The sequence below is a fragment of the Mesoplodon mirus genome, assembly GCF_964341445.2.
Source record: "Mesoplodon mirus genome assembly, chromosome: 10".
NCBI lineage: Eukaryota > Metazoa > Chordata > Mammalia > Artiodactyla > Ziphiidae > Mesoplodon > Mesoplodon mirus.
This window is the reverse complement of record NC_138986.1, coordinates 55,917,245-55,943,538: the sequence shown is the minus strand read 5'-3', so window position 1 is coordinate 55,943,538 and position 26,294 is coordinate 55,917,245. Positions and strand designations below refer to the sequence as shown.

General features: G+C 35.3%; 1 protein-coding gene across 1 annotated transcript; it reads right to left on the bottom strand.

Annotated features, from left to right (window-relative positions):
* Window positions 1-24,728: 24,728 nt before the first annotated feature.
* On the bottom strand, window positions 24,729-26,000 carry LOC309811361 (non-histone chromosomal protein HMG-14). Its single transcript, XM_082634013.1, has one exon. It carries the CDS (start codon window positions 25,853-25,855, stop codon window positions 25,550-25,552), a length of 306 nt encoding a protein of 101 aa, XP_082490139.1. The 5' UTR covers window positions 25,856-26,000; the 3' UTR covers window positions 24,729-25,549.
* Window positions 26,001-26,294: the final 294 nt, after the last annotated feature.

Sequence of the window (26,294 nt, the reverse complement as noted above, 5' to 3'; positions counted from 1 at the left end):
CCTTCTCAAACTCTTCCAAAATATAGCAGAGCGAGGAACACTCCCAAACTCATTCTACGAGGCCACCATCACCCTGATACCGAAACCAGACAAGGATGTCACAAAGAAAGAAAACTACAGGCCAATATCACCGATGAACATAAATGCAAAAATCCTCAACAAAATACTAGCAAACAGAATCCAACAGCACATTAAACGGATCATACCCCATGATCAAGTGGGGTTTATTCCAGGAATGCAAGGATTCTTCAATATACGCAAATCAATCAATGTGATACACCATATTAACAAACTGAAGAAGAAAAACCATATGATCATCTCAATAGATGCAGAGAAAGCTTTCGACAAAATTCAACACCCATTTATGATAAAAACCCTGCAGAAAGTAGGCATAGAGGGAACTTTCCTCAACATAATAAAGGCCATATATGACAAACGCACAGCCAACATTGTCCTCAGTGGTGAAAAACTGAAACCATTTCCACTAAGATCAGGAACAAGACAAGGTTGCCCACTCTCACCACTCTTATTCAACTTAGTTTTGGAAGTTTTAGCCACAGCAATCAGAGAAGAAAAGGAAATAAAAGGAATCCAAATTGGAAAGAAGAAGTAAAGCTGTCACTGTTTGCAGATGACATGATACTATACATTGAGAATCCTAATGATGCTACCAGAAAACTACTAGAGCTAATCAATGAATTTGGTAAAGTAGCAGGATACAAAATTAATGCACAGAAATCTCTGGCATTCCTGTACACTAATGATGAAAAATCTGAAAGTGAAATCAAGAAAACACTCCCATTTACCATTGCAACAAAAAGAATAAAATATCTAGGAATAAACCTACCTAAGGAGACAAAAGACCTGTATGCAGAAAATTATAAGACACTAATGAAAAAAATTAAAGATGATACAATTAGATGGAGAGATATACCATGCTCCTGGACTGGAAGAATCAATATTGTGAAAATGACTCTATTACCCAAAGCAATCTACAGCTTCAATGCAATCCCTATCTAACTACCACTGGCATTTTTCACAGAACTAGAACAAAAAATTTCAAAATTTGTTTGGAAAAACAAAAGACCCCGAAGAGTCAAAGCAATCTTGAGAACGAAAAACGGAGCTGGAGGTATCAGGCTCCCTGACTTCAGACTATACTACAAAGCTAGAGAAATCAAGAAAGTGTGGTACTGGCACAAAAAGAGAAAGATAGTTCAATGGAACAGGATAGAAAGCCCAGAGATAAACCCACGCACATATGGTCACCTTATCTTTGATAAAGGAGGCAGGAATGTACAGTGGAGAAAGGACAGCCTCTTCAATAAGTGGTGCTGGGAAAACTGGACAGGGACATGTTAAAGTATGAGATTAGATCATTCCCTAACACCATACATAAAAATAAGCTCAAAATGGATTAAAGACCTTAATGTAAGGCCAGAAACTATCAAACTCTTAGAGGAAAACATAGGCAGAACACTCTATGACATAAATCACAGCAAGATCCTTTTGGACCCACCTCCTAGAGAAATGGAAATAAAAACAAAGATAAACAAATGGGACCTAATGAAACTTCAAAGCTTTTGCACAGCAAAGGAAACCATAACAAGACCAAAAGACAACCCTCAGAATGGGAGAAAATATTTGCAAATGAAGCAACTGACAAAGGATTAATCTCCAAAATTTATAAACAGCTCATGCAGCTCAATAGCAAAAAAACAAACAACCCAATCCAAAAATGGGCAGAAGACTTAAATAGGCATTTCTCCAAAGAAGAGATACAGACTGCCAACAAACACATGAAAGAATGCTCAACATCATTAATCATTAGAGAAATGCAAACCAAAACTACAATGAGATAACATCTCACACCAGTCAGAATGGCCATCATCAAGAAATCTAGAAACAATAAATGCTGGAGAGGGTGTGGAGAAAAGGGAACACTCTTGCACTGCTGGTGGGAATGTGAATTGGTACAGCCACTATGGAGAACAGTATGGAGGTTCCTTAAAAAACTAAAAATAGAACTACCACATGACCCAGCAATCCCTCTACTAGGCACATACCCTGAGAAAACCGTAATGCAAAAAGAGACATGTACCAAAATGTTCATTGCAGCTCTATTCACAGTAGCCCGGAGATGGAAACAACCTAAGTGTCCATCATCGGATGAATGGATAAAGAAGATGTGGCACATATATACAATGGAATATTACTCAGCCATAAAAAGAAACGAAACTGAGCTGTTTGTAATGAGGTGGATAGACCTAGAGTCTGTCATACAGAGTGAAGTAAGTCAGAAAGAGAAAGACAAACACCATATGCTAACACATATATATGGAATTTAAGAAAAAAAAAATGTCATGAAGAACCTAGGGGTAAAACAGGAATAAAGACACAGACCTACTTGAGAATGGACTTGAGGATATGGGGAGGGGAAGGGTAAGCTCTGACAAAGCGAGAGAGTGTCATGGACATATATACACTACCAAACGTAAGGTACATAGCTAGTGGGAAGCAGCCGCATAGCACAGGGAGATCAGCTCGGTGCTTTGTGACCACCTGGAGGGGTGGGATAGGGAGGGTGGGAGGGAGGGAGACGCAAGAGGGAAGGGATGGGGGAACAGATGTATACGTATGACTGATTCACTTTGTTATAAAGCAGAAACTAATTTAAAAAAATAAACTACAATGAGATATCATCTCACACCAGTCAGAATGGCCATCATCAAAAAATCTAGAAACAATAAATGCTGGAGAGGGTGTGGAGAAAAGGGAACACTCTTGCACTGCTGGTGGGAATGTGAATTGGTACAACCACTATGGAGAACAGTTCTGAGGTTCCTTAAAAAACTACAAATAGAACTATCATATGACCCAGCAATCCCACTACTGGGCATATACCCTGAGAAAACCATAATTCAAAAAGAGTCATGTACCAAAATGTTCATTGCAGCTCTATTTACAATAGCCAGGACATGGAAACAACCTAAGGGTCCATCATCGGATGAATGGATAAAGAAGATGTGGCACATATATACAATGGAATATTATTCAGCCATAAAAAGAAACAAAATTGAGCTATTTGTAATGAGGTGGATGGACCTAGAGTCTGTCATACAGAGTGAAGTAAGTCAGAAAGAGAAAGACAAATACCATATGCTAATGCATATATATGGAATTTAAGAAAAGAAAATGTCATGAAGAACCTAGGGGTAAGACAGGAATAAAGACACAGACCTACTGGAGAATGGACTTGAGGATATGGGGAGGGGGAAGGGTAAGCTCTGACAAAGTGAGAGAGTGGCATGGACATATATACACTACCAAACGTAAAATAGATAGCTAGTGGGAAGCAGCCGCATAGCACAGGGAGATCAGCTCGGTGCTTTGTGACCACCTAGAGGGGTGGGATAGGGAGGGTGGGAGGGAGGGAGATGCAAGTGGGAAGAGATATGGGAACATATGTATATGTATAACTGATTCACTTTGTTATAAAGCAGAAACTAACACACCATTGTAAAGCAATTATACTCCAATAAAGATGTAAAACAAAAACAAAAACAAAAAACCAACAAAATATCAAGTAATTCTGAATTGTATACACAATATTGCATCACCAAAAATATGGCATTTTGTAGAAGAATGTAGCTGTATCATCACTCAATAGTATAATAAATTAAAACAAAGTGAAAGAGTTAATGTCAAAAAAGAAAGAATTTCAGTTAAGGGACAATGGTTTTGAATACACTTTAAAAAATTTCTACTTGAGAATTATTTCAATATGGATCAACAACAACAAAAAAAGAGATAATAAAAGATTGTAAATATTAAATCTAAGAACTTTTTATTACCGGAATTTTATATATCATGTTCATCAGAAAAGCAAGATGTTTGAGGATTACAGCCTTTCAAAAAGCAAAGTACTAGAAAAATTTAAAAAAAATTTGAAAATTGACATTCTAGGCATATTAAACACTAACAACCTCTTTTAGCCTGATCTTACTTTGATCCCTTCACATTTTTATTACTATTTGATTTTTAAATTGAAGCAAATATGAGTTTATTATGTTTTCTTGTGATAATACAAAAATTACTAATAATTAGACACATGAGCCATTTTGAATGTTTTGAGATGACAATATGTAAATTTAATACACCTTTGGTATGTAGGCTACTTCCAGTTTATAAATTAAAAATTTTTGATTAGTAGTTAATCCCCTCAGTCTTCTGTCCAAAATGGTTAAATTTTCATAAAGAAGATATACTCTCTTTTTTTTATACACCTCTTCCTCATGATGAGCTTGCATTAATTACCTGACAGGGGCAATGCACACCAAATTAAACAACACCTTTATTTTACAGGTACACCAGAAACATTTTCAGAAGGTAATGTCATCCAAGAAAAAAAACATAAAACATAAGTGGTTATAAATTTTTTTTAACATTTTTGAAATTTAGAAATTCATTTAAAAGTCCCTACTTACTTTAAACGTTTATAATAGTGATTTCATTCTAACTATGTTGATTCCAAGTCTAACTGGGTAATCCTGTAGCATTTCTTTTTTTTTCCTTTTCCAAGAGAATACTTCTTCCTTCCTTATAGTATAAATACCTGAGTACAAACCCAGAGAACTGCAAGCTGCTAGGCTCAGTAGCAGTCAATCTTTGCAGGGAATTTCTAACCATAGTTGTACTCTCCCTCCTCTGCCTACTGCCCCATCCCTGGGCCAGCTATCAAACCTGGCTACCAGTGGAAAAAACAGTGGGGAGTTTTGAGGGACCAGAACAGTACAAAAGAGTTTTGGTGAACCTAAAATGATTTCCACTTCCCTTCTACCTCTAGGGATGATTTTTAGAAAAATTTGATTAAAACAGTCATATTTGTTGGTTTTATAGAGTGGTCTGGTGACTGTTAACTTTTCTACAATTTGCTACATGTTGACAACTCACTGAAATAAATCATTTCAGTAAGGCATGACTGAAAAATCTTGTAGTGTTGCCAGAAGGAACATGGGTTTTTATGCACAGTCAGGCACAGAAGATGATGAAAAGAATTCTGATAGTGCTTATTGTGGTAGAAGTGAGCTGAGTGCACAGAAACTGATTCAGGTGAGGGATTGACTGTGAACCCAAAAGAACTGCGTGGCACTAGTTAATGGGATAGTTGTGGGGCTTATGGAGAGATGAGACCACTTTTCTGAGGATCCACTAAACCAGAAGCCAAGAAGCTTGGAAAGGACAGAGAGCTACCTGAGAATTCTGATCTATTTGTACTAAGAACAGCAAAAACCCCAGCCTACCCAGACCCCTGGGGGGCAGATATGATGTACAGACAGCCACATGGGTGTAAGTGACAGCACCAGGCTTTAAAATTAGAAAGACTGAGAAAGTAACCCCCTTCCTTCAAATTCCACTGAGATCTGTAAGTGTCCACTTAAATAAATATTTCACCAACATTTGTGTGCAGGTGCTTAGACTTTAGAAGAGAGAAAAGGGGTGAAAGAAATAAATTAGGAAAAATGTACCAGGGATCATGGTGAAAACACTGCTGGGGATCTTTGTCAGTTATCCTCAGATTGCCAGGTGAGAGGAAGACAAAACTTGGAAAGAAAGCCTTGAATGGGTAACACCTGAATAACTGAATACATTCATTGATTGATACTTTCTACTAAAGAGACTAAGTTGCAGAGTTTTAGTCTCAGATAAGTAACAATGATAAATAAACTGTACCCAAAGTCATTGAGCCAGTTCATGGCAAAACTAGAATGTATACCTGGTCCCTTCTGTCTTGAAATACTTTGTTCTAAACTATAATTTAATCTTGTCTCTCCCCATATCCCCAAATATCCAAGTACCTAATGACAACTCCCTTCCTTGTGCAACCTAGACTTGATGTTCCCACCCTGATCAAGTTCAGTCAGTGAGTTTCACTTCCTTTTCATTATCCATGTCTGGCAAAACACTGAACTTGGAATGATTCATCTTTCTTATACAATGGTTGCTGGGAGCTGTTGAGGTGAAATATCACAAATTTTCAGACCGGTACAAGGAAACTATATTCTTCTCTAAGTAAAACTAGGCTTTCAAATCTTTCTTTAAATTTTACTTTGTATCCTTGGGAAATTATTTATCATACATTGTAAATTGCTTTGTTTACACTTTCTATGCTCAAACTTCCCACATCTGCTTGCACTTGGGAAATATGCCCCTTCTCTTGTTAAAGACTAATCTCTCAATTTCTATTTTAACACTTTCTTACCTCTTTAGGGACTTATTCTACGGTTATCACATATCCCTCCTATATTTTCTAATTCTTTCTATTGATTATTTTTTTCATTAGAATTTAAAATGTTCAAGTCTCTCCTAGCAAAGTACCAACCACATCTTCTTACCTGAAATAGTATCTCCTCTTGACTTCCTAAACTCTAACAGATCATCTACCAGCTTTCTGGCTACTCATTTACAATTCTTAGATAATCTCAAAGTTTTTAATGCATGTTTGCAAAGTGGATGCATCAGAATTACCTAATTCTGGTATGAGAAAATACAGGTTCTGAAGCCCCACACAGTATTTACTGGATCCCAGGGTATGGGTATTTATTCTTTAAAACTCCTCAGGTTTCTGCTGCACTGCCAGGTTTATGAGCATAGTTAAAATGTTTTTCTTCCTTTGTCTATCACTTCTATGTTGGTATTCTTTATGATTCTGTTCTGAGCCCCTGATTTAATTTTCTCTATGGACCGTTTCATACGTTCCTATGTCATCAGTTATGATAGAAAAGTGAAATCTCACTTTTCTATAATTACAGCCTGGTTATATCAATTACTTCTTTTGTGACTTGGGCACGTCCCTTATGTGTGCGCTTCAGTTTCCATTGTTCTAAATAAGGATAATAATAATAAAAAAATTCTACATAGAATTTTCTGGAAGGATTATAATCATTGTAAAGCCCTTAGAAGAGTGCTCAGCATATAGTAAAAATAGATGGAAGATCGACAGATAGACACATAGATTATAGACAGACAGATAGTTAGATAGATAGATAAGTAATCACTTAGCTGAGCTTAGCTCGAATTGGTGACCAGAAAATCATGAATAGATAAACTGCTTATTGGTTAAAGACATTACATTTTGGGGTGATTTGCTACACAGAAATAGATAACATACAGAAGTCCATTTTTAGCTTTTTTTTTTCTAACGAATATGTTATATGATCAAAAGTTTTGTGGTTTTTAACCCACAGGATAATACCATACTTTAACATAGAACAAATTGACCTCCACAGTCTAGAGGGGATATTAAATTATGTTACTGATTTGTTGACAGATCAAATATACCAAGCTACTTCTTTAGCACAATTTAATTGTTTCCCATACTACTCTTTGTAGAATTAGTTTAATATCCCATAATATTTCCCCATTTGTATTAGCCTTCCACATCATTCTCCACCTAACAGAATTCTATTGTCCTTGTGGAATCCAGTTTAAAGTCCATCTCCTTTGAGAACATTTTCCTTCAAGACACAGAAATATTTTTTCTGTGATCTGTTATAACAAGGATAATTGTCAGTAGAATCTATCCTGAGGCTTACTTTTCCAAAATCTTCCAAAAAGTATTTGCCTTAAGAACTCTCTCTGGTGCCTTTGCCCCAAGCTCAGGCTATGACCCAACACTTTCAGAGCAGTGTAGGAAAGATTTCTGATCATCTCACATGAGAAAAAGCAATTGTGGAGCTGAGAGAAAAAAATTATGACAACTGATTTATTTTGCTCTAGTACATTGGTGAGATTCTAAAGTTTTCTAATCCTCTAAAGTAAGTAGAATATACAACAGCACCTGTAATTATAGATAATAGTTGACTGGTGAAATTGTTTTTTAAAAATGCCTTAAAATACAAAAAGAACTGCAAAAGTATTCTGATTTAAATGAATCTAGTAATAATAATAATAATAATAATAAAACTTCAGAGCCTTATTACTAGGAAAAGAGGCAACATGGAAATCTTCAGATTTTTCTAGACTTAACATAAAACTACATAAAAGCTTATGTTTACAGTCCCTTAATACAGAGGATCCTGACTTATAGTGGTTGAATTTCACGATTTTTCAACTTTATTATGGTGTGTAAGCAATATGCACTCAGTAAAAACCATACTTTGAATTTTGAACTTCAGATTTTGATATTTTCCCCAGGCTAGTGACATATGAGATACTCTCTGGTGATGCATGATGCCACAGCTCCCAGTCAGCCACGCAATCGTGAGAATCAACAACCCATACACTCTGCAACCACTTTGTACCCACACAACCATTCTCTTTTTCACTTTCAGTACAGTATTCAATAAGTTACATGAGTCAACAATTCATTATAAAATATGCTTTGTATTAGATGATTTTACCCAACTGTAGATGAATGCAAGTGTCTCAGCACGTTTAAGGTAGGCTAGGCTGAGCTATGATGTTTGGTAGGTTAGGTGTATTAAATGCATTTTCAACTTAGGATATTTTCAACTTATGATGGCTTTATCAGCATGTAACCCCATCATAAGTCAAGAAAGATCTATATATCAGAAGTAAATATTTGTCAGTGATTGTTTGTATAGCATGAACATTGAAGCATATTAGTTTCATTTTGTATGGTTAAATGTTTCAACTGATATTTGGTAGATAAGTTTTTTTAAAGTTGGATAATTAAGTTATCCATTAACACAGACCTCACTGTAAAGCCACAGTTTTAATATTTGAACCAGTTAAGTACCTTTGAAGGCATTTTTCCTCCTAATAATGCCACTAAGGCAATATCTCACTTTTCTGACTGTGTACATTTCAAATAAAATAAAATAAGAAATGTATCAGTTAGAAAAATCATTTTCTTAGTAGAAACAAGATTTATTAAGAACTATAGGCAATATTCAATGTTATTCTTCTTATCAGTTGAAAACTTTGCAGTATTATAAATAACAAAAATGTTATTAATTTTAGGTAGATTCTTGACTTGGTGATGTTGTTTTGGTAATTTTTTTAAATAGAGAATTTGAAGTACCTTTTAGTGAAAGAATGAACAATGGTCATGTAAAGAAGAAAGTCACTAAATAACATAAACCAAGCTATTTAATGCTGCTTTTATTATTGTCTAGAGTTCTGAGTTCTATAAATTATGGAAATTAGACCTAGTATTAATGATACATTTTTAGTTCCCTCTTGTACATTTTATAGAATTACAGATTGGAATGAGCATTGGCTGTGCCATTCATATAAATGTTTCATATAAATGAGCTAAGAACACCACACAAAAACTGGTTATCTGCTTTGCATTTATCTTTTTAATATGGAAACTTCTTTTTTGCAGAGATTTTAATAACTACTTCCTCCCTTGCCATCTCTTCCAACCTTTAATTGCACAGATCTAATATGTTTGCACATTAACTACATCTGCTGAGTATCGTATCAGTCATTTATTTAGCTACCATCTAGAACTTATTTCTTCATTGGTGTTTTGTAAGTGATTGAATACATTATCAAGAAACTATATATATTTTGATATTTTAACAGCCTCACTTCAGGTAAGGTCTATGTTCTAAAATTGAATAAAATTTTTTTCTTCTGGATAAATAGAGACCTCTTTCTTTTAAATTTTAACCCTAAGTATCTAACTTTGACAAAACACTGCCCAGTCTTTGTAATTTGAGGGGAAAAATTTATAATTTTATACTGTAGGTCACACTGAAGAAGACACCCTGTACTTGTATTTGGCAGTAATAAAATGATATTCCTCAGAGATTTTAATTAAGAAGTTGAGGTTATAAAGTACTTAATGGTATTTCTCATCAAAATATTTCAAATTACTTTTTAAATATTAACTCATTAATTCTCATAGTGCTCATGGGAGGTACTCAGGAGAACACTTCTTCATTTGAGCTCTACTCATTGTCATTTGTAAAACTCCTTTCTTATATTATAAAATAAATATTTGGAATTGTGTGGTTACACAATTGATTAATTTATATTCTCATATTATTTTTCCTGGTATATTCAAGGAGGTGCTATGTTAAGTTGAAGAAGGAACATTGGAATAGAAATAAAATAAATTTGTGACATTTCTCCTCTCTAGGTTCAGACCTTGTACTAATTATGGGCTTTCACTAACTGTGTTTTACTGTGCTTTGAAGGAATATGAAAGGTAATGAATTAGGCGTTTAGAAAGATGAGGAAATGCCTGGGTCCTGAGAGATAACTGGATGGGGCTGAAATTGTGTTGATTCTAAAGCCAAGAAGACCCATGTCAAATATATTCCTTGTATACTTCACCAGTAGAGCTCTTATTAGATTAAAACACTGAGAAAGCAACTATATCCTTAGTAACAGTTTGGGTGTTATATTTTAATATGACTTTTTAAAGTATAATTATTCAGTTTTATGATAACACCACATTCATGGAGTAGGGTAGGATGGATTAATAAATGTTTACTTAATGAAAGACTGAAATCAATAACAACTAATTGGAAAGTTCAAGTAAGATGCAGTCTCATTTTGAAGCTGGAGGGACAGTTTGTTGGGGAGTAAGAAACTGAGAAAGTATAGGGCAAGAAAAGGAAATCAAAAGGATTGAAGGTATCAAAATCCTTTTGCTTTATGCAACATTTTATCTGGACTCAGTAAAGGTTAGCAAGCTCTTAAAATCCATACCATGTATTATCAACTCTTAAATTAAATCAGTTTAGAATGCTACAAACCTTAAACTTTCACATTCCAATAAGTCTATACACCAGGTAGCTTCACTCCAGCACCTTTAGTACTGTCTATAGTTTTGCTGGTCAATCTTCATCCTTTCCTCTTAGAGATGAGGATACAGACAATCTAATAATATAATAGTTAACATTTTTAAATGTCTAATAAATATAAGAAAGTATGATGAACACTTTGCTCTTCTTTGGTAATATTACTATTATTACTCACCATGTACGTAAACAAAAGGAATCTTAGAATGGTTAAGCAATTTGTTCAAGATCATATCACCGGAGAGTGCTAGATCCAGGATTTGAAGGTTTGTCCAATTCCAGATCCCACTTCTTCAGTGATTCTCCAGCTGGGTTCCATGAACCCAGCAGAAGCATCAGTAAACATATCACTGGTAATTTTCTAGGTTCCTTATGAAATTTTTAAATTTTGTGGGTCTCTTCAATAATTATATAAATGCATATATAAATTTTGTATTATCTAGTTAAACACTTAAAAAGAGAAAGCTACCATTTCACGTCAATATGTGTTTCCCTTTATATTTAATATCTTACTGGTGCCAAGTGCTACTTTCATTGTCAGGAACTATAGTGGAAGGGGGGAAAAAGAAGTGAACTTAGTCCACAAGTGTACATCTAAATATATGAGCACAATTGCACATTGTGAAATAATGAAATTAAAGAACAATTGAGGCAGAATTGAAAATGGTATTATAACATGCCAAACTGAGAAGAATTTGTTTGCTGCAGTCAATATCACACTCAGTTTGAGAGGTGTAAAACCTCATCTATCACATTATATTAATATTGATGATGTGCATATGGTTGCTTTTAATTTAATTTATATATATGATATATTTTAATAATATAACATAGCATATGTTTGTGTGTGTGTATATATATATATATATATATATATATAAAATGGTTGAATGAGAGCTGAAATATGAGGCATTACACTTAGTTTTATTATTAAAACAATCAACAATGGGTTTTACAAATTTTTTCTTAAAAATTATCCAATTATCCAATTATCCAATTATCACTCAAAGTTTAGAAGCATTCCTATCTGTAAAGTCAAGCTTTGGATACATCTTTCATTCTTCTTCTTATGCTTTATTAGTGTTATTTTTCTTTTGTTCAGGCATAAGTCACCTGCAGAGCTGCTAGTTAACTTGTTTAAATTTTAACCCAATAGCTGATGTGAGGTAAAAATATACAAGTGCAGCAGAAAGTTAAGAATCCAATAGATAACAAAGGGAACAATGACACTGAGAGTATGTTATTAATATCTTTTGGTTGATATACCCTTCTAGAGTAAGACCTCTGGCAATGGTTTTAGATAGATAAAACAGAAGTTGTTGAATGTGTACAGCTTTTTATATTTGCCTTCAAGGAGTTCAACTTAAACACAGTTGTTTCTACTGAAAATGCACACATTCAAGAAAGTCAATATAATAAGAGAATTTTCAGAGCATGTTCTATACTCATTGTTTCATATTATTACATGCACTTCTCCTCCTCACCAATCAACTTAACTTTTCCCTCAACACTCTAGTAACACAGCACTCACTAATACATTCAAAACTTCATTCTTAATATGCTCTTTTCGGTATTTATCTTATTTACTTCTCTGTATCATTTCTCTCACTTGACCACACCTACTGGCACTTTCTGGGCAGTAGTATTCTTCAAACATCTGTAGAGGGCCATCTGTTCTTAGTTTCATTCATGGATCTACCATCCTTTACACAGCCCTTGAATATTGATATTCCTCCCAAGATCTTGTTATTATCACTTTCCATAAAATTTATAGTAAACCTCATCTATAACCAGTGTTCCTAATACTACCCATATTTTAATATTATTACCCCTGTCTACTTAACACCTGGGCACTTGCATTTGGCTGTCCAGAGACACCTAAAACTCAACAAATATAAAAATGAATTTGATCTCTTTCTCATAGTCTCCACTCCTTTATTTGTATGTTTTATGTTGTAAATGGATGGACTCTCATTCATTTATCAATCCAAAATCATGACAGTAATGATAGTTCCCAGTACTCTGTATGTCCAAGAAAACATTTTTTTACATCATGGGTATATAGTATCTAATTTTGGATAAATTTTCATTTCCTGAGTGATTAATTATGCCCAGCAACTTACATGTTTTTTGGTGTTTTGAACATGCTGTTTGTGAAGTCCTTGATCAAGTAATTTCCCGATTTTTAAACATTCATTTTCTCCATTTTTCGTTCTGCAGAAAAGCAACCTTTCTGCAGTTCACATTGGATCATGTCACTTCTGACAATGTTTCCTGATTTATCATAGAATAAAGTCTAAACTTTCAAATGTTGCTTCTCAGGCATGACACAAACTGGCACTTGCTTTACTCTCTAAGTGCATCTCACATTCTGCCCTGCTTACACTTAACTCCACATCATATTGAACTTTCTTCAATTAACTGAATGCTCTATGAATCCCTGAATCCTCTGAGTAATAACTTGTACATATAAAGAATTGACTGGTCAGACACAAATTTTATACACCTACTCCAGTTTGGCAGCTACATTTTTCTTCCAGGGGCATAGCCTGAGTCTTACCTTGGCTAAGCTACCCCATCTGGCTAAAGTTTCCCTGGCTAGCATGCCCCCACATGTCCCACATACTGCATGGAGTCACTTCTCTGTTACTTGAATAAAAAGCACATCACAAAGTGGGATATGGTGGACACTGCAATGAGTCACTCACATATTCCCTCCAAAGACAGGAAACTTGTTTTTTAGCGGCTGGAAATGTTGCCTGCTGACAACGCAGCCGAAATTTTCTAGGTATTATCCTCAGCAGAAGGCTCCTGTGAAGTCATACGTTCACCCTGGACAGACAAAATTCTGACCCTTTTGCCTGGCTTGAGGATGACTATATAGGGCTCTGTAGCTGAACTCAGCATTCTGTTGTAACTGCCTCACTGTTCTTCCTCCTTTATAGTGGCTGTTCGAGAGAGCACAACCCACTAAACTCTCTGCCATCAAATTTTTATCTCTATTTCATGGGGAATCTTACCTATATTCCTGAGCAGTCTGTGAGGCTGGGATGAGACAATGTGGAAATGCCTGGGAGGTCACTCCCTTTTAGGGTTAACTTTAGAAATGGAAATAACGGACAAGAAAAAGCTGAGCAGATGAAATGCTCTTCTTTCATCCGTATATACATTGCCCCACCATCTGGTGTTTCCTCGTGAACCTTAAGCATAATAAAGGTCTTCTTCACAGCTCACGTAGCCATCTTTCATTACCTTGTAGCACACATTGCTCCTATCTCTTCTTATCCCACATTTTCTTCCTTCTCACCTTCAACTCTCTAGGTTTGCACATCCAAAATAAATAATCCTAGTAATCAGGACTTAAATGCTCTGCTTTATAAAGGGCCTGCATTAAGACAAAGACTTCCTCCCACAAAATTCTGATATTATTGCTGCTTTTATGTAAAATCTGGGACTGGCCTTAAATCTGTTCAATTTCCTTTAGATAGTTAAAAGCCCTCTGTCAATGTCAGTGACAAGATACATTTTCAAGGATTCTCATTTTGTGCTTTTCTTGTCATATTATACTTCCACATATTCTGAATACTTCATTAATTTTGTATTAAATTACAACTATAATGAATAAACTTTAATGTATATGTAAATATTTATGCTTTCTGACTCTTTCCTTTTTTTGGAGATTTGAGCTTTCATCTGGTAATTACTGCCAGTAGCCAGAAGAATTTTTTAAGCACCTCTTTCAAAGTAGATGTGCTGGAAAGAAAGTAATTTTGCTATCATATGTCCATTTTCTTTTTAGTTTCCCTCTAACTTTCTTAAAGTATTATTTATATAGAATGAATTCACTACTTTTAAGAGTACAGATTAATAAATTTGGGTAATTTTCTGCAATTATCTAACCACAATTAATATGTAGAAATTTCCTTCACCTGGAAAATGTTTCCCATGCCCATTTGCACTCAAACCTCTCTAATTTGGGGCAACCACTAATCTGCTTTCTGTTACTATAACATATGTTTTTAGAATTTTATATAAATGAATCATACAGTACATAGATTTTGTCTTTTGCTTCTTTCAATTAGCATACTTTTTAAAGGTAGATCCCATTATCCCTACACTATGACCCATATTTGAACCAGATAAATTGTCATCAATCCTTTCTGTATTTTTCCACTGCTGCCAGAAGTAAAAGTGCAGTTAACCTGGAGTTTTTTTTTACTGCTCTGCCATTTCAAGCCAATGGCCCCAACCTTTCTCCTTTTTATTCAGAAACCTGTCTTGTAAGTTTCAGATATGCATGCCCTGGTCTCCAAGCAGTTCTTTTCAAATCTGGTGCTTTTAACTTGAGGTGAAAGGGAAGCAAACATCTCCTCTTTCCATTGGGTGAGGACAGTATATCCTATAGCATTCCAAAAATATCTTCCAAGTAAATATCTCAGCTGCTTTCAACAAAAGCCTTTTAGAGTAAGGTGGGCTAAGAGACACAACACAGGTTTCAGGGCATCTCCTTACAGAGTCTGCATTGGTTGTCTAGCATGTGGCTTTAATCTGTGGGTATAATCACCATTGTAACTTCAGTGAAAGCTGTGAAGGACACACACACAGACAGACAGATAAACAGCTAGATAGAAAGGTAAATGGATTTTTTTCTTTATTTTTTTCCTGGAGCCTTTAAATATGTTATTGTCTCTGCCTGGAAAACCTGTCCCATGTAATTAGTATTCGTTCTATCCCTTCAAAACTTCCTCAGAAAGGACTTTCCTGACCTCACAGAATAGACAATATATCCCTGTTCTGTGCCTCAGAGCTCCTTTTCTTCCCTAATATAACACTCATAACAATTTATTGCAGTATCTAGTGCCCGAGGTTTTCTTCAGGCATATGAAGAAGAAAAGAAGTGAAGGAAAGCAGGAAAAACACTATAGCAAGCCTCCAGAACATTTAGAACACTACACTCATTCCCAGAAGTACTACTTCTCTGGAGTCTACCTGAAATTGTGGTTTGCTGTATTATTCTGAAGCCAAGTGAATTTCCAGTCAAAAAAAAGCTTACACAATCCTTAGGCTACATTTACTAATCCATTTTATAAATCAGATCCAAAGAGTTAATTTAACTTTTTGTTGATAGTTATTTAAGAATACACATGGCTCAGAATATAACATACTATAGAACTAAAAATTTATCACATAACCAAAGGAAAGGAGAGAAATCATTGTGTAAATGATAATAATTTTGATTGGCTCTATATTAATCTTAAGCATAGATTTTAATATTTCTCTGTCACTTAAAGTTTTTTTTTTAAATAAATTTATATATTTTATTTTTGGCTGTGTTGGGTCTTCATTGCTGTATGCGGGCTTTTCTCTAGTTGCAGCGAGTGGAGGCTACTCTTTGTTGTGGTGAGCAGGTTTCTCATTGTGGTGGCTTCTCTTGTTGCAGAGCACGGGCTCTAGGTGTACAGGCTTCAGTAGTTGTGGCACGTGGGCTCAGTAGTTGTGGCTCGCGGGCCCTAGAGCGCAGGCTCACTAGTTGTGGCGCACGGGCTTAGTTGCTCTGCAGCATGTGGGATCTTCCCGGACCAGGGCTTGAACCCGTGTCCACTGCATTGGCAGGCGGATTCTTAACCACTGTGCCACCAGGGAAGCCCCACTTAAAGTTTTAAGATCAATGAAAGTAAAGTAAATTGTAAATAGTAAATGTACATTAAAAATTTAAAGTTACAAACCAGATCAACTCTCTATCAGACCTTGGCTTTAAATTCTTCAGTAATGTAACCAGATCCCATGGTTTCTAAAAATGCCATGATAATGCTATAACTCTGACACAACTTTACTAATTTGACTTTTGGAAAGAATAAATCAAAGACATAACTTTATAATATAGCAAATAAGCACATACCCTTAAGACAGTGAGCCTAAAATACTAGAGAAGAATTTCTCCAGGAATTTTGAAAGTCTTAATAGATAATGAAATATGTAGTATTTATGTATTTTTAACTTTATTTATTACATTACATATACTTACATATATTTTGTTCATAACTAACTTATAAACAAAATTCAAAATATATTTGATAAAAAGTCTTGATCTGGGTTTCAGTACTTTTTTCCACTGGCCTAAATTAATAATATCAATGATAATAACAACTGACATTTATCTAATACTTATTATGTGCCAGATACATTGGTAAGGATTCTCTTATTACATTTACAAAGCACGTTATTCCCATTTTACTTATGAGATAAATGAAGATTAAATCTGTTAGATTCTTTGAAGTCCACACAGATGTTAAATGAAACAGGGAGGATTTGATTTGATCCTGACACTGATAACCTTAACCACAATGATCTATGGTTTGTCATAGAACACAGTGTCTTTTCCAGATAGCCTATCTTGTTCTTTTTCACACATAAAAGGGACAAAATTAGCTTCCATTCAATAAATATTGGAATCTAAAGTAATTAAAACTTTAGATATAAAAAAAAATTTATCAAAATAAAGGGATTTAGGGGCTTCCCTGGTGGCGCAGTGGTTGAGAGTCCGCCTGCCGATGCAGGGGACACGGGTTCGTGCCCCGGTCCGGGAAGATCCCACATGCTGTGGAGCGGCTGGGCCCGTGAGCCATGGCCGCTGAGCCTGAGCGTCTGGAGCCTGTGCTCTGCAATGGGAGAGGCCACAACAGTGAGAGGCCCACGTACCGCAAAAAAAATAATAATAATAAATAAAAAATAAATAAAATAAAGGGACTTTGGATACAATAAATATGAAAAGGGAGAGTCACAATGCAATAATAACTCCTATCCAAACTTACTCCAAAGAGACTTGTAGCTTTAGCAAATGGAATTTCTGTATTCCACTTCCATTGGCATGTGTAATTTGTAAATTACAGTAGGTTGTTTCTTGCCACACTGGCAGAAATACACATTCATTAAGTTGTCTGCATGGTATTGCTAAATATTTTATTAAATATTACATTCACTCAATATTCCCCCACTCATGTTCTCTAGTCAATCTTTTAATTTTCTTTCTTTCATAAATATATTAACAGAAGAATATATACATTCATTACACTGATAATGAGTGAGTGTAATTTGTCATTTCACATTCATATTTTGGCATTCTGATATTGTATATCAATTTCTTGACTTATGTTTACGTGAAATGTGTTTTAATCTCATAAACCCAAGGGCCATATCATGGACAGTAATAAAAATATAGATGATATGAGGTCATTTGACACATTTTACCCCAGTAATGATATGCTGGTGGCATCACCATTGGCAGCATATGACAATTTTTTAGTTGGTAAATTCCTTTGGTCTTAGAAATTTCTATTTAAACATAATAAATCATATCATAATGTTTTCATAAGGAAAATATTTGACTTTCTTTTCACCCAAAAACTCAGACATACCAAGGGGAAAAGACATGAATATCAGTCTTAGTAAGAATATATCAAGGAAATAACAATAAAGTGAAAGATGCTATAGTTCAACAATGATTGATGAATTTTAAGATTATGTGGACAACTTGACAAAGGTAATGGGGTAGTGGAGGAAGTTAATGGAAAATGCAAGTACGACAAAATATCATATTTCACTAAACAATTTAGAAGACCATATTTCACAATTAGAAACTATGAGGCATTAGGCAAATCAGAAATACAATAATAGTTTTGCTTGTATCACATATTTTTGAATTAGAGATACTAGTGAAGTCATTAGCAACTACATTATCGGTGTAATTATTTCCAGCTTAAAATCCTCTAAAATAGTGAATCCTGGTTTACTTCTTTTATTCACTCTCCTTACGAACTCTTATTATTCCTCAAATTCTAAAGCTCTAATCATTCAATAAACTCTAATAACTAACTGTCTACTGAGTAAACATTTTATATTGATGCGGTATAAGAAATGGAACTAAAGTTATTTTTAATATATATGTTCTCACTTTTAAAAAATTAGTAAGATTCCTATTTTAGTAATTTTCTTTAATATTTTCTTTGAAGGTCACATTATTACTAGATCTTTTTCTTTATGCTTGAGATATTATCTACCCAATCTATCTACGTACCTATATACTTATCTGTGAATTATTACAAAAGATAACTCATCTCATTATTCTTTCTAGAGCACACAATAAATCTTCTTTGGAATTTATTATTTTTGCATGAAATTCTTTTTGTCCATTAATTTGCAACTTTCTAAATAAATATGTATGGAACTCTAACTATTTAACACTAAACCAGGCTCTGAAACATAAAAATGAATAAAATGTTCTGAATTTTAATGAGCTTATGATCTTGGGTGGGAGGGTCAAGGTAAAGAAAATTAGCCATTATGTGATGTTGATTTAAGGAGGATGTTTTGCCAGTGTAGACAGGATTGTATTTAGATTTGGAGGAGGCTTCTGGAAAAGTCTTTTCAGAGTTAGTGATATCAGTTAGGAGCCTAGGGGATGAGATGATAGTTAAGGAAGGATAGGCATAGAATATGTAGTAGAGAGAACATAGCACATCTGAGAGTGATTCAAACTTAAATCCACAAGGCTGGAAAGTTAGTAAAGATCAAAACACTGACAATCTGTATGCCATGCTAAGGAGTTTGGATCGTTCACTGAAACAAAGGTGATTCTTAAAGGGAAAATACTTCTGAAAATGGTCAGAATAAAAATTACCATTTTTCTACAGATTTTACAAGGTATTCACTACCAAACTGACAAAGTAAATAAAACTTCAAGCATGTTTCCTAATGAAGAAAATCCATCTATTTTGAACAACTTTGGAATTATCTTGTCTATAAACTAATATTTATATTTGATGTAATCTTTAAAAGCATCCCTTTTATTTTTTAGAGTACATTCCACACAAATATATGCAATAATTTTTGGAGTATTTATTTATAAGGAAAAGATAAATTCAAGTAATTTGAAAGCTTTCTAAGATCAATGTGTTCTCTACATGGATAAATAATTCTATAATGATCTACACTTTAGGTTAAGTAACATTTAACTGCCACTAAGATGACAAATCTCCAAAATACTACGGTTCTTACTTAGTTTTCATAATAAATCTAGATTTTATAATAAAACAATGTTAATAATAAAATTACTAAGTGTACCCCATGATTGTGTGATTTATTAATAATTATTTCTATTGATATTAAAAATATAAGGGTTTAATTACAGGCTTGGTTTGAGTGAGATGAGCCTAAAGGTACAAGATAGACAGGAATAATGTATATATTCAATATTTAAATCAAGAGTAATAATCAGTATAAGTCCTTAAATAGTGGCCTGCAGTTAAGTTTTGCTGGTAGAAAGATTCTTGCTTATTAATACTCACATTTTATAGAAGACATTAATCGCTAAAAAAGAAAAAAATAAAAGGTTTGAATGATTCTGACTACTGTTATAGGAAAGATTTTATGTATTTTCCCTTATTTAACACATTTTAAACAAAATGATGACTAAGATAATTCTCAAGATTCACACTAGAAGTGGATGTTGATATTCCAAAAGACTACTAGCATGTCTATAAGATAAACATGCTTCTTGTGTTTGTATAGTGATAAGACAGATACCACAGAGTAGTGGACTACACAGACTCAGTGATACCCATTCCCAATACCAAAATATGTATTAGTCAAGGTTCTCCAGAGAAACAGAAGCAACATATATGGATATATACAGGCGTACCTCAGACATCACAGGCTCGGTTCCAGACCACCTCATTAAAGCCAATCACACGATACTGTTGGTTTCCCAGTGCATATAAAAATTATGTTTATACTATACAGTAGTCTATTAAGTGTACAGTAGCATTATGTCTGAAAAACAATGTATACACATTAATTTAAAAATACTCTATTGCTAAAAATAGTAACCATCATCTGAGCCTTCAGTGAGCATTATTCTTTTTGCTGGTGGAGGGTCTTGCTTTAATGTTGATGGCTGCTGACTGATCAGGGTGGTGGTTGCTGAACATCGGGGTGGATGTGGTAATTTCTTAATAAGATGAAAATAAAGTTTGCTGCATTGATTGACTCTTCCTTTCAAGAAAGATTTCTGGGTGGTATGCCATGCTGTTTGATAGCATTATTCCCATGGTAGAAGTTCTTTCAAAAGGACTTCTCAGATTCTGCCACTGCTTTATTGCCTAAGTATTTGTAACATTCTAAATCCTTTGTTGTCCTTTCAACAATCTTTACAGCATCTTCACCAGGAGTGGATTCCATCTCAAGAACCCACTTTCTTCATTCCTCCATCAGAAGCAACTCCTTACCCATTCAAGTATTATCATAAGACTGCAGCAATTCAGTCACATCTTCAGGCTCCTCTTCTAAGTCTAGTTCTCGTGTTATTTCCAACACACCTGCAGTTACTTCCTCCACTGAATTCCTGAACCACTCAGGAATCAAGTTGGAATCAACTTCTTCCAAACTCCTGTTAATGTTGATATTTGGATCTCTTCCCATGAATTACAAATGTTCTTCCTGTCATCTACGACAGTGAATCCTTTCCAGAAGGTTTTCAATTTACTTGATCCACCTGAGGAATCACACACTATCTATGGCAGCTATAGCCTTATGAAATATATTTCTTAACTAATAAGACTTGAAATTACTCCTTGATCCATGGGCTGCAGAATTAATACTGTGTTAGCAGGCATGAAAACATTAATCTCTTGTACATCTCTATCAGAGCTCTTGGGTGACCAGGTGCACTGTCAAAGAGCAGTAATATTTTTTTAAAAAATCTTTTTTCCTCAGCAGTAGATCTCAACAGTGGGCTTAAAAAATTCAGTAAACCATGTTGTAAACAGATGTGCTGTCATCCAGACTTTGTTGTTCCATTTATAGTGCACCGACAGAGTCAATTTAGCATAATTCTTGAGGGCCCTAGGATTTTTACAATGGTAAATGAGCATTGGCTTTAACTTAAAATCGTGAGATGCCGTAGCCCCTAAGAGAGTCAGCCTGTCCTTTTTGAAGCTAGGTATTGACTTCTCCCATCTAGCTATGAAAGTCCTACATGGCATCTTCTTCCAATAGAACGCTGCTTCATCTACATTGAAAATCTGCTGTTTCGTGTAGCTGCCTTCATTTATTATCTTAGCTAGATCTTCTGAATAACTTGCTGCAGCTTCTATATAAGCACTTGCTGCTTCACCTTGGACTTCAATGTTATGGAGATGGCTTCTTTCCTCAAAACTCAGGAATCAATCTCTGTTGGCTTCACATTTTTTTCTGCAGCTTCCTCACCTCTTTTAGCTTTCCTGGTATTAAAGAGTTAGGACCTTGCTCTGGATTAGGCTTTGGCTTAAGGGAATGTTGTGGCTTGTTTGATCTTCTATCCAGAACACTCAGACTTTCTCCCATATCAGCAATAAGGCTGGTTCACTTTCTTATCACTTGAGTGTTCACTGGAGCAGCACTTCTAATTTCCTTCAAGAACTTCTCCTTTCCATTAACAATTTGGCTGTTTGGTACAAAAGGTCTAGCTGAGGCCTATCTCTGCTTCAGGCTTACCTTCTTCTCTAAACTCAATCATTTCTAGGTTTTGAGTTAAAGCAAGAGATGTGCAACTCTTGCTTTCACTTGAACACTTAGAGGCCATTGTAAAGTTATTAATTGGCCTAATTTCAGTATTGCTGTAACTCAGGGAATAGGGAGGCTTCAGGAGAGGAAGACTGATGGAAAACAGCTGGTGGGTGGAGCAGTCAGAACACACACATTTATCAATTAAGTTTCCTGTTTTATATGGGCACAGTTCATGGTGCCCCAAAACAATTACAATAATAACAACGAAGACTGTTGATCATAGATCACCATAACAAATAAAACAATAATGAAAAAGTTTGAAATATTTTGAAAATTGCCAAATGTGACACAGAGACATGAAGTTATCAAATGCTCTCAGAAAAATAGTGCAGATATAGATACAGAGTTGCCATACACCTTCAATCTCTAAAAAGCACAGAATCTGTGAAACACAGTAAAACGAGGTATGCCTGTATGTATGTTTATGTGTATGTGTTTGTGTGTATTGGATAGATGTATGTATACATAAAATATTTATAAAGGTATTTATTATCAGGAATAGACTCATGCAATTATGATGGCTCAGAAGTCCAGCTTGTCCTCTGGAAGCTGAAGACTCAGGAAAGCTGGTGGCGTAATTCTAGTCCAACTCCAAAAGCCTGAGAACCAGAAGAACCTAAGGTGTAAGTCCTTGTTTGAGGGCAGGGGAAGGAAGATACAAGTCCAGCTAAACAAGTCAGTCAGAGAGAGTAAATCTTCCCTCCTTCTGCCTTTTTGTTCTATTCAGGCCCTCAACAGATTGAATGATGCTGACTCACATTGGGGAGGGAAATCTGATTTACTTTGTCTACCAATTCAAATGCTAATCTCGTCTGGAAACATTGTCACAGACACACCCAGAAATAATATCTAACCAAATACCTGGGCACCCTATGACCCAGTCAAGTTGACACATATAATAAAAAACCGAGTATGAAAGTGATATGTTTAGATGACTTTTGTTTAAAAGGGATATATCTTTCATCAAGTAAGAAATTTACAAACATAAACACAGGTGTACAAAGGACCATTTTAAGTTTTTTCACAGTAAATGGTACATCACCTTCCCTGAAGATTTTTCATAGCCTTCCTTCTAGCAGCATTAAAGCAACAACGGATAACTATTCATTCCTCTGAGTCTGGGAGTTTGCTTGAAATTAACCCTCCATCATACCCTCCTCTGTAGCATCACCTTCTGTACCCATGGCAAATAATACTGCTTCTATGCTCCTCCCCTCTTCTTTCAACTTATTGCAGCTTTATCCTCCAACTTACTTGGTGAGGAATAGTAACTTGCATTGCTTTTAATTTAAATATTTGTCTTTCTGTTTTGTAATATATTTATGTAGTTCTCTATTATTTCCCATGCTATAACATGGAATGGTGTTTATGGTACAGGGTGCAAACTGTATGTGTTAAAGCATGAAAGCCAAATGTTTGTTAATTCATCTTAATCAGTGATCAGGAAACAAAGTTTTAAGTATTTTACATAATAAATTGCTACATAGGTGCTTTACTGAATTTAATTATATTTTAGGAAATTAATTGTGGATTTTAGCCAAATGTGAAATTCATAATAAATGTCACATTTACAAAAATGTGAAATAGACAGTTTGATAGCATTTGTGGCATTATTACTGCTTTTCAGTAATGTATTACTGAAGTTATGTGGGAGATGCATGTATATATATGTACATTTTTTTTGCAGTAGGCGGGCCTCTCACTGTTGTGACCTCCCCCATTGCGGAGCACAGGCTCTGGATGCGCAGGCCCAGCGGCCATGGCTCACAGGCCCAGCTGCTCCGTGGCATGTGGGATCCTCCCGGACTGGGGCACGAACCCGTGTCCCCTGCATCGGCAGGCGGACTCTCAACCACTGCGCCACCAGGGAAGCCCGCATGTATATTTTTGCCAGGAAAACTGTTATTTTTATTGACACACTAATGGTCCTTTATTACATATAAGATTGTGAGCAAGGGAACAAAATGGTCCAATTTTCATTTTTAAAAGACATGTGCCCCTTTGAAACCGTTTGAGAAACCAGATTTTATACGTATATTTTACAATGATGGTGAAGTATTATTACTGTGTTGTAGTAGATGTTCTCCTGCACATAAAGCATGAAATGGTTCATGTTCAAACACTGTAATTCAGAAGCAATAATAATATAAACATTTAAATTAAATAGATTGACCATCACAAAGATAATATTTTAAATACTATTTTCTACTGATCATTGCATTTTCCTTTTTTTATCGTTGATAATGATGACAGTATAACTTTATTTCAGAATTCCAAAAGAAAATACTTGTCTCTGAAGTATCTTGCAATTAATTACTCATTTGCTTTTTTTTTTTTTTCATGTGCTTCAAGAAATTTTCATAATTGAGATTTTATTGGTTGTTTTGAGGATCAGTACACAGACATTTCAATTTGTACACAATTCTCAACATACGTACCAAAAACCTAAAAAAATCATGTAGTTGTGATTCTTTTCTCAACAGTTATTCCAGTGACTTTCCAGCTTAAAATTTGGGGGCAAATTTTCCTTCACAGGATATCAAGTACCAATATCTTCAAATATTGATATGCTGTTACACCGTTAAGTCCCACTAATTCACAATTTAATATCATATACACTACATACTCAAATTGTCAATCGTTCACAGCACATTAACAGTTACTAGAAGAACTGGACTACCACGACCAAAGATGTTACAGAGCGCACAAAATTCTGCCCAGGAGAGCCAAGATCAAGGGGTGAGTGGTTTGCTTTAGGAAACAATTCTACCAAAAACAACGTGGGAAGAGAAGTAATTTAAAGTGTTTAAGACATTAAATGCACAGCTGACTCCAAACTGCCATTAAGTATGCTTTGTATTACAGGATATAAAAGCTACCCTCCATCTGTGGAATGTTAAGCTGACACCCAAGACAATCAAAGCCTCCCATATTCAATATCCCACTATTTTCTGGTTGTACCAAAAAATAAACAACCAGCAAATGATTTCACCTCTTAAAAAAAAGCATTTACACTTAAAAAATGGGATGAGGTGGGATTCCTTCCTTTTTAAAAATGTTTCTAGAGCTACTAAAAAACTTGCATTTACAAAATAGTTGATAAAAATATTCCTCTGGATTGTACAAGAAGGGAGACAGGGACCACTGATAGGACCAGGTGTGTGATATTAATCAGACTTGGCTTCTTTCTCTCCTGCTTCATCAGAAGCTGTGCTCTCCTCATTTTTAGTTTCTCCATTTTCTGCAGGTAAGTCTTCTTTAGTCTCTTGGTTAGCCACTTCAGCCTGTTTTCCCTTTGCTCCCCTTTTCCCTTTTGTTTGCACTTTTTTGTCGGAAGATTTATCCTTTCCTGCCGCCTTTTTTGGCTTCGTTTCCACTTTTGCAGGAGCCGGTTTAGCTGACAACCTCGCCGATCTCCTCTTGGGCTCCTCCTTCGCCGCCCCCTCGGCGGAGCTGACCTTCCTCTTGGGCATCGTGGCGGCGGGGCGGGCGCGTGCCGGGTGCCTGCGGGCCGCGGCGCGCCGAGAGCCTTCACGAAGCTGGGCTGCCTGGCCGCTACCGCTCCTCCCGCCGCCCGAGCTGCTGGGACCCGCGGCGGGGGCGGTGGGAGAACCGGATGGAACCCTCATTTGCTTATTTATTCCCCCTTTCCTTCTGGAACTTGAAAATGAATGGTGTTGAAATATATAACTAATAAATATTTGTCAGGTATTTGTGTTATAAAATGAAACCCTAGTGTCTCTCTATTCAATTCATTCTACATGCAATATTCATTTTAATATATGTTAAAAACTTTTATCATTTTTTGCTCTGCTTTCTAAACCAAAATATCTCTATATCATAAAACAAACTTTCATACTGAATCTCACCCGAGGTTTTCTATCCCCCTCCAAATTCTCTAAAGTTGGCTCT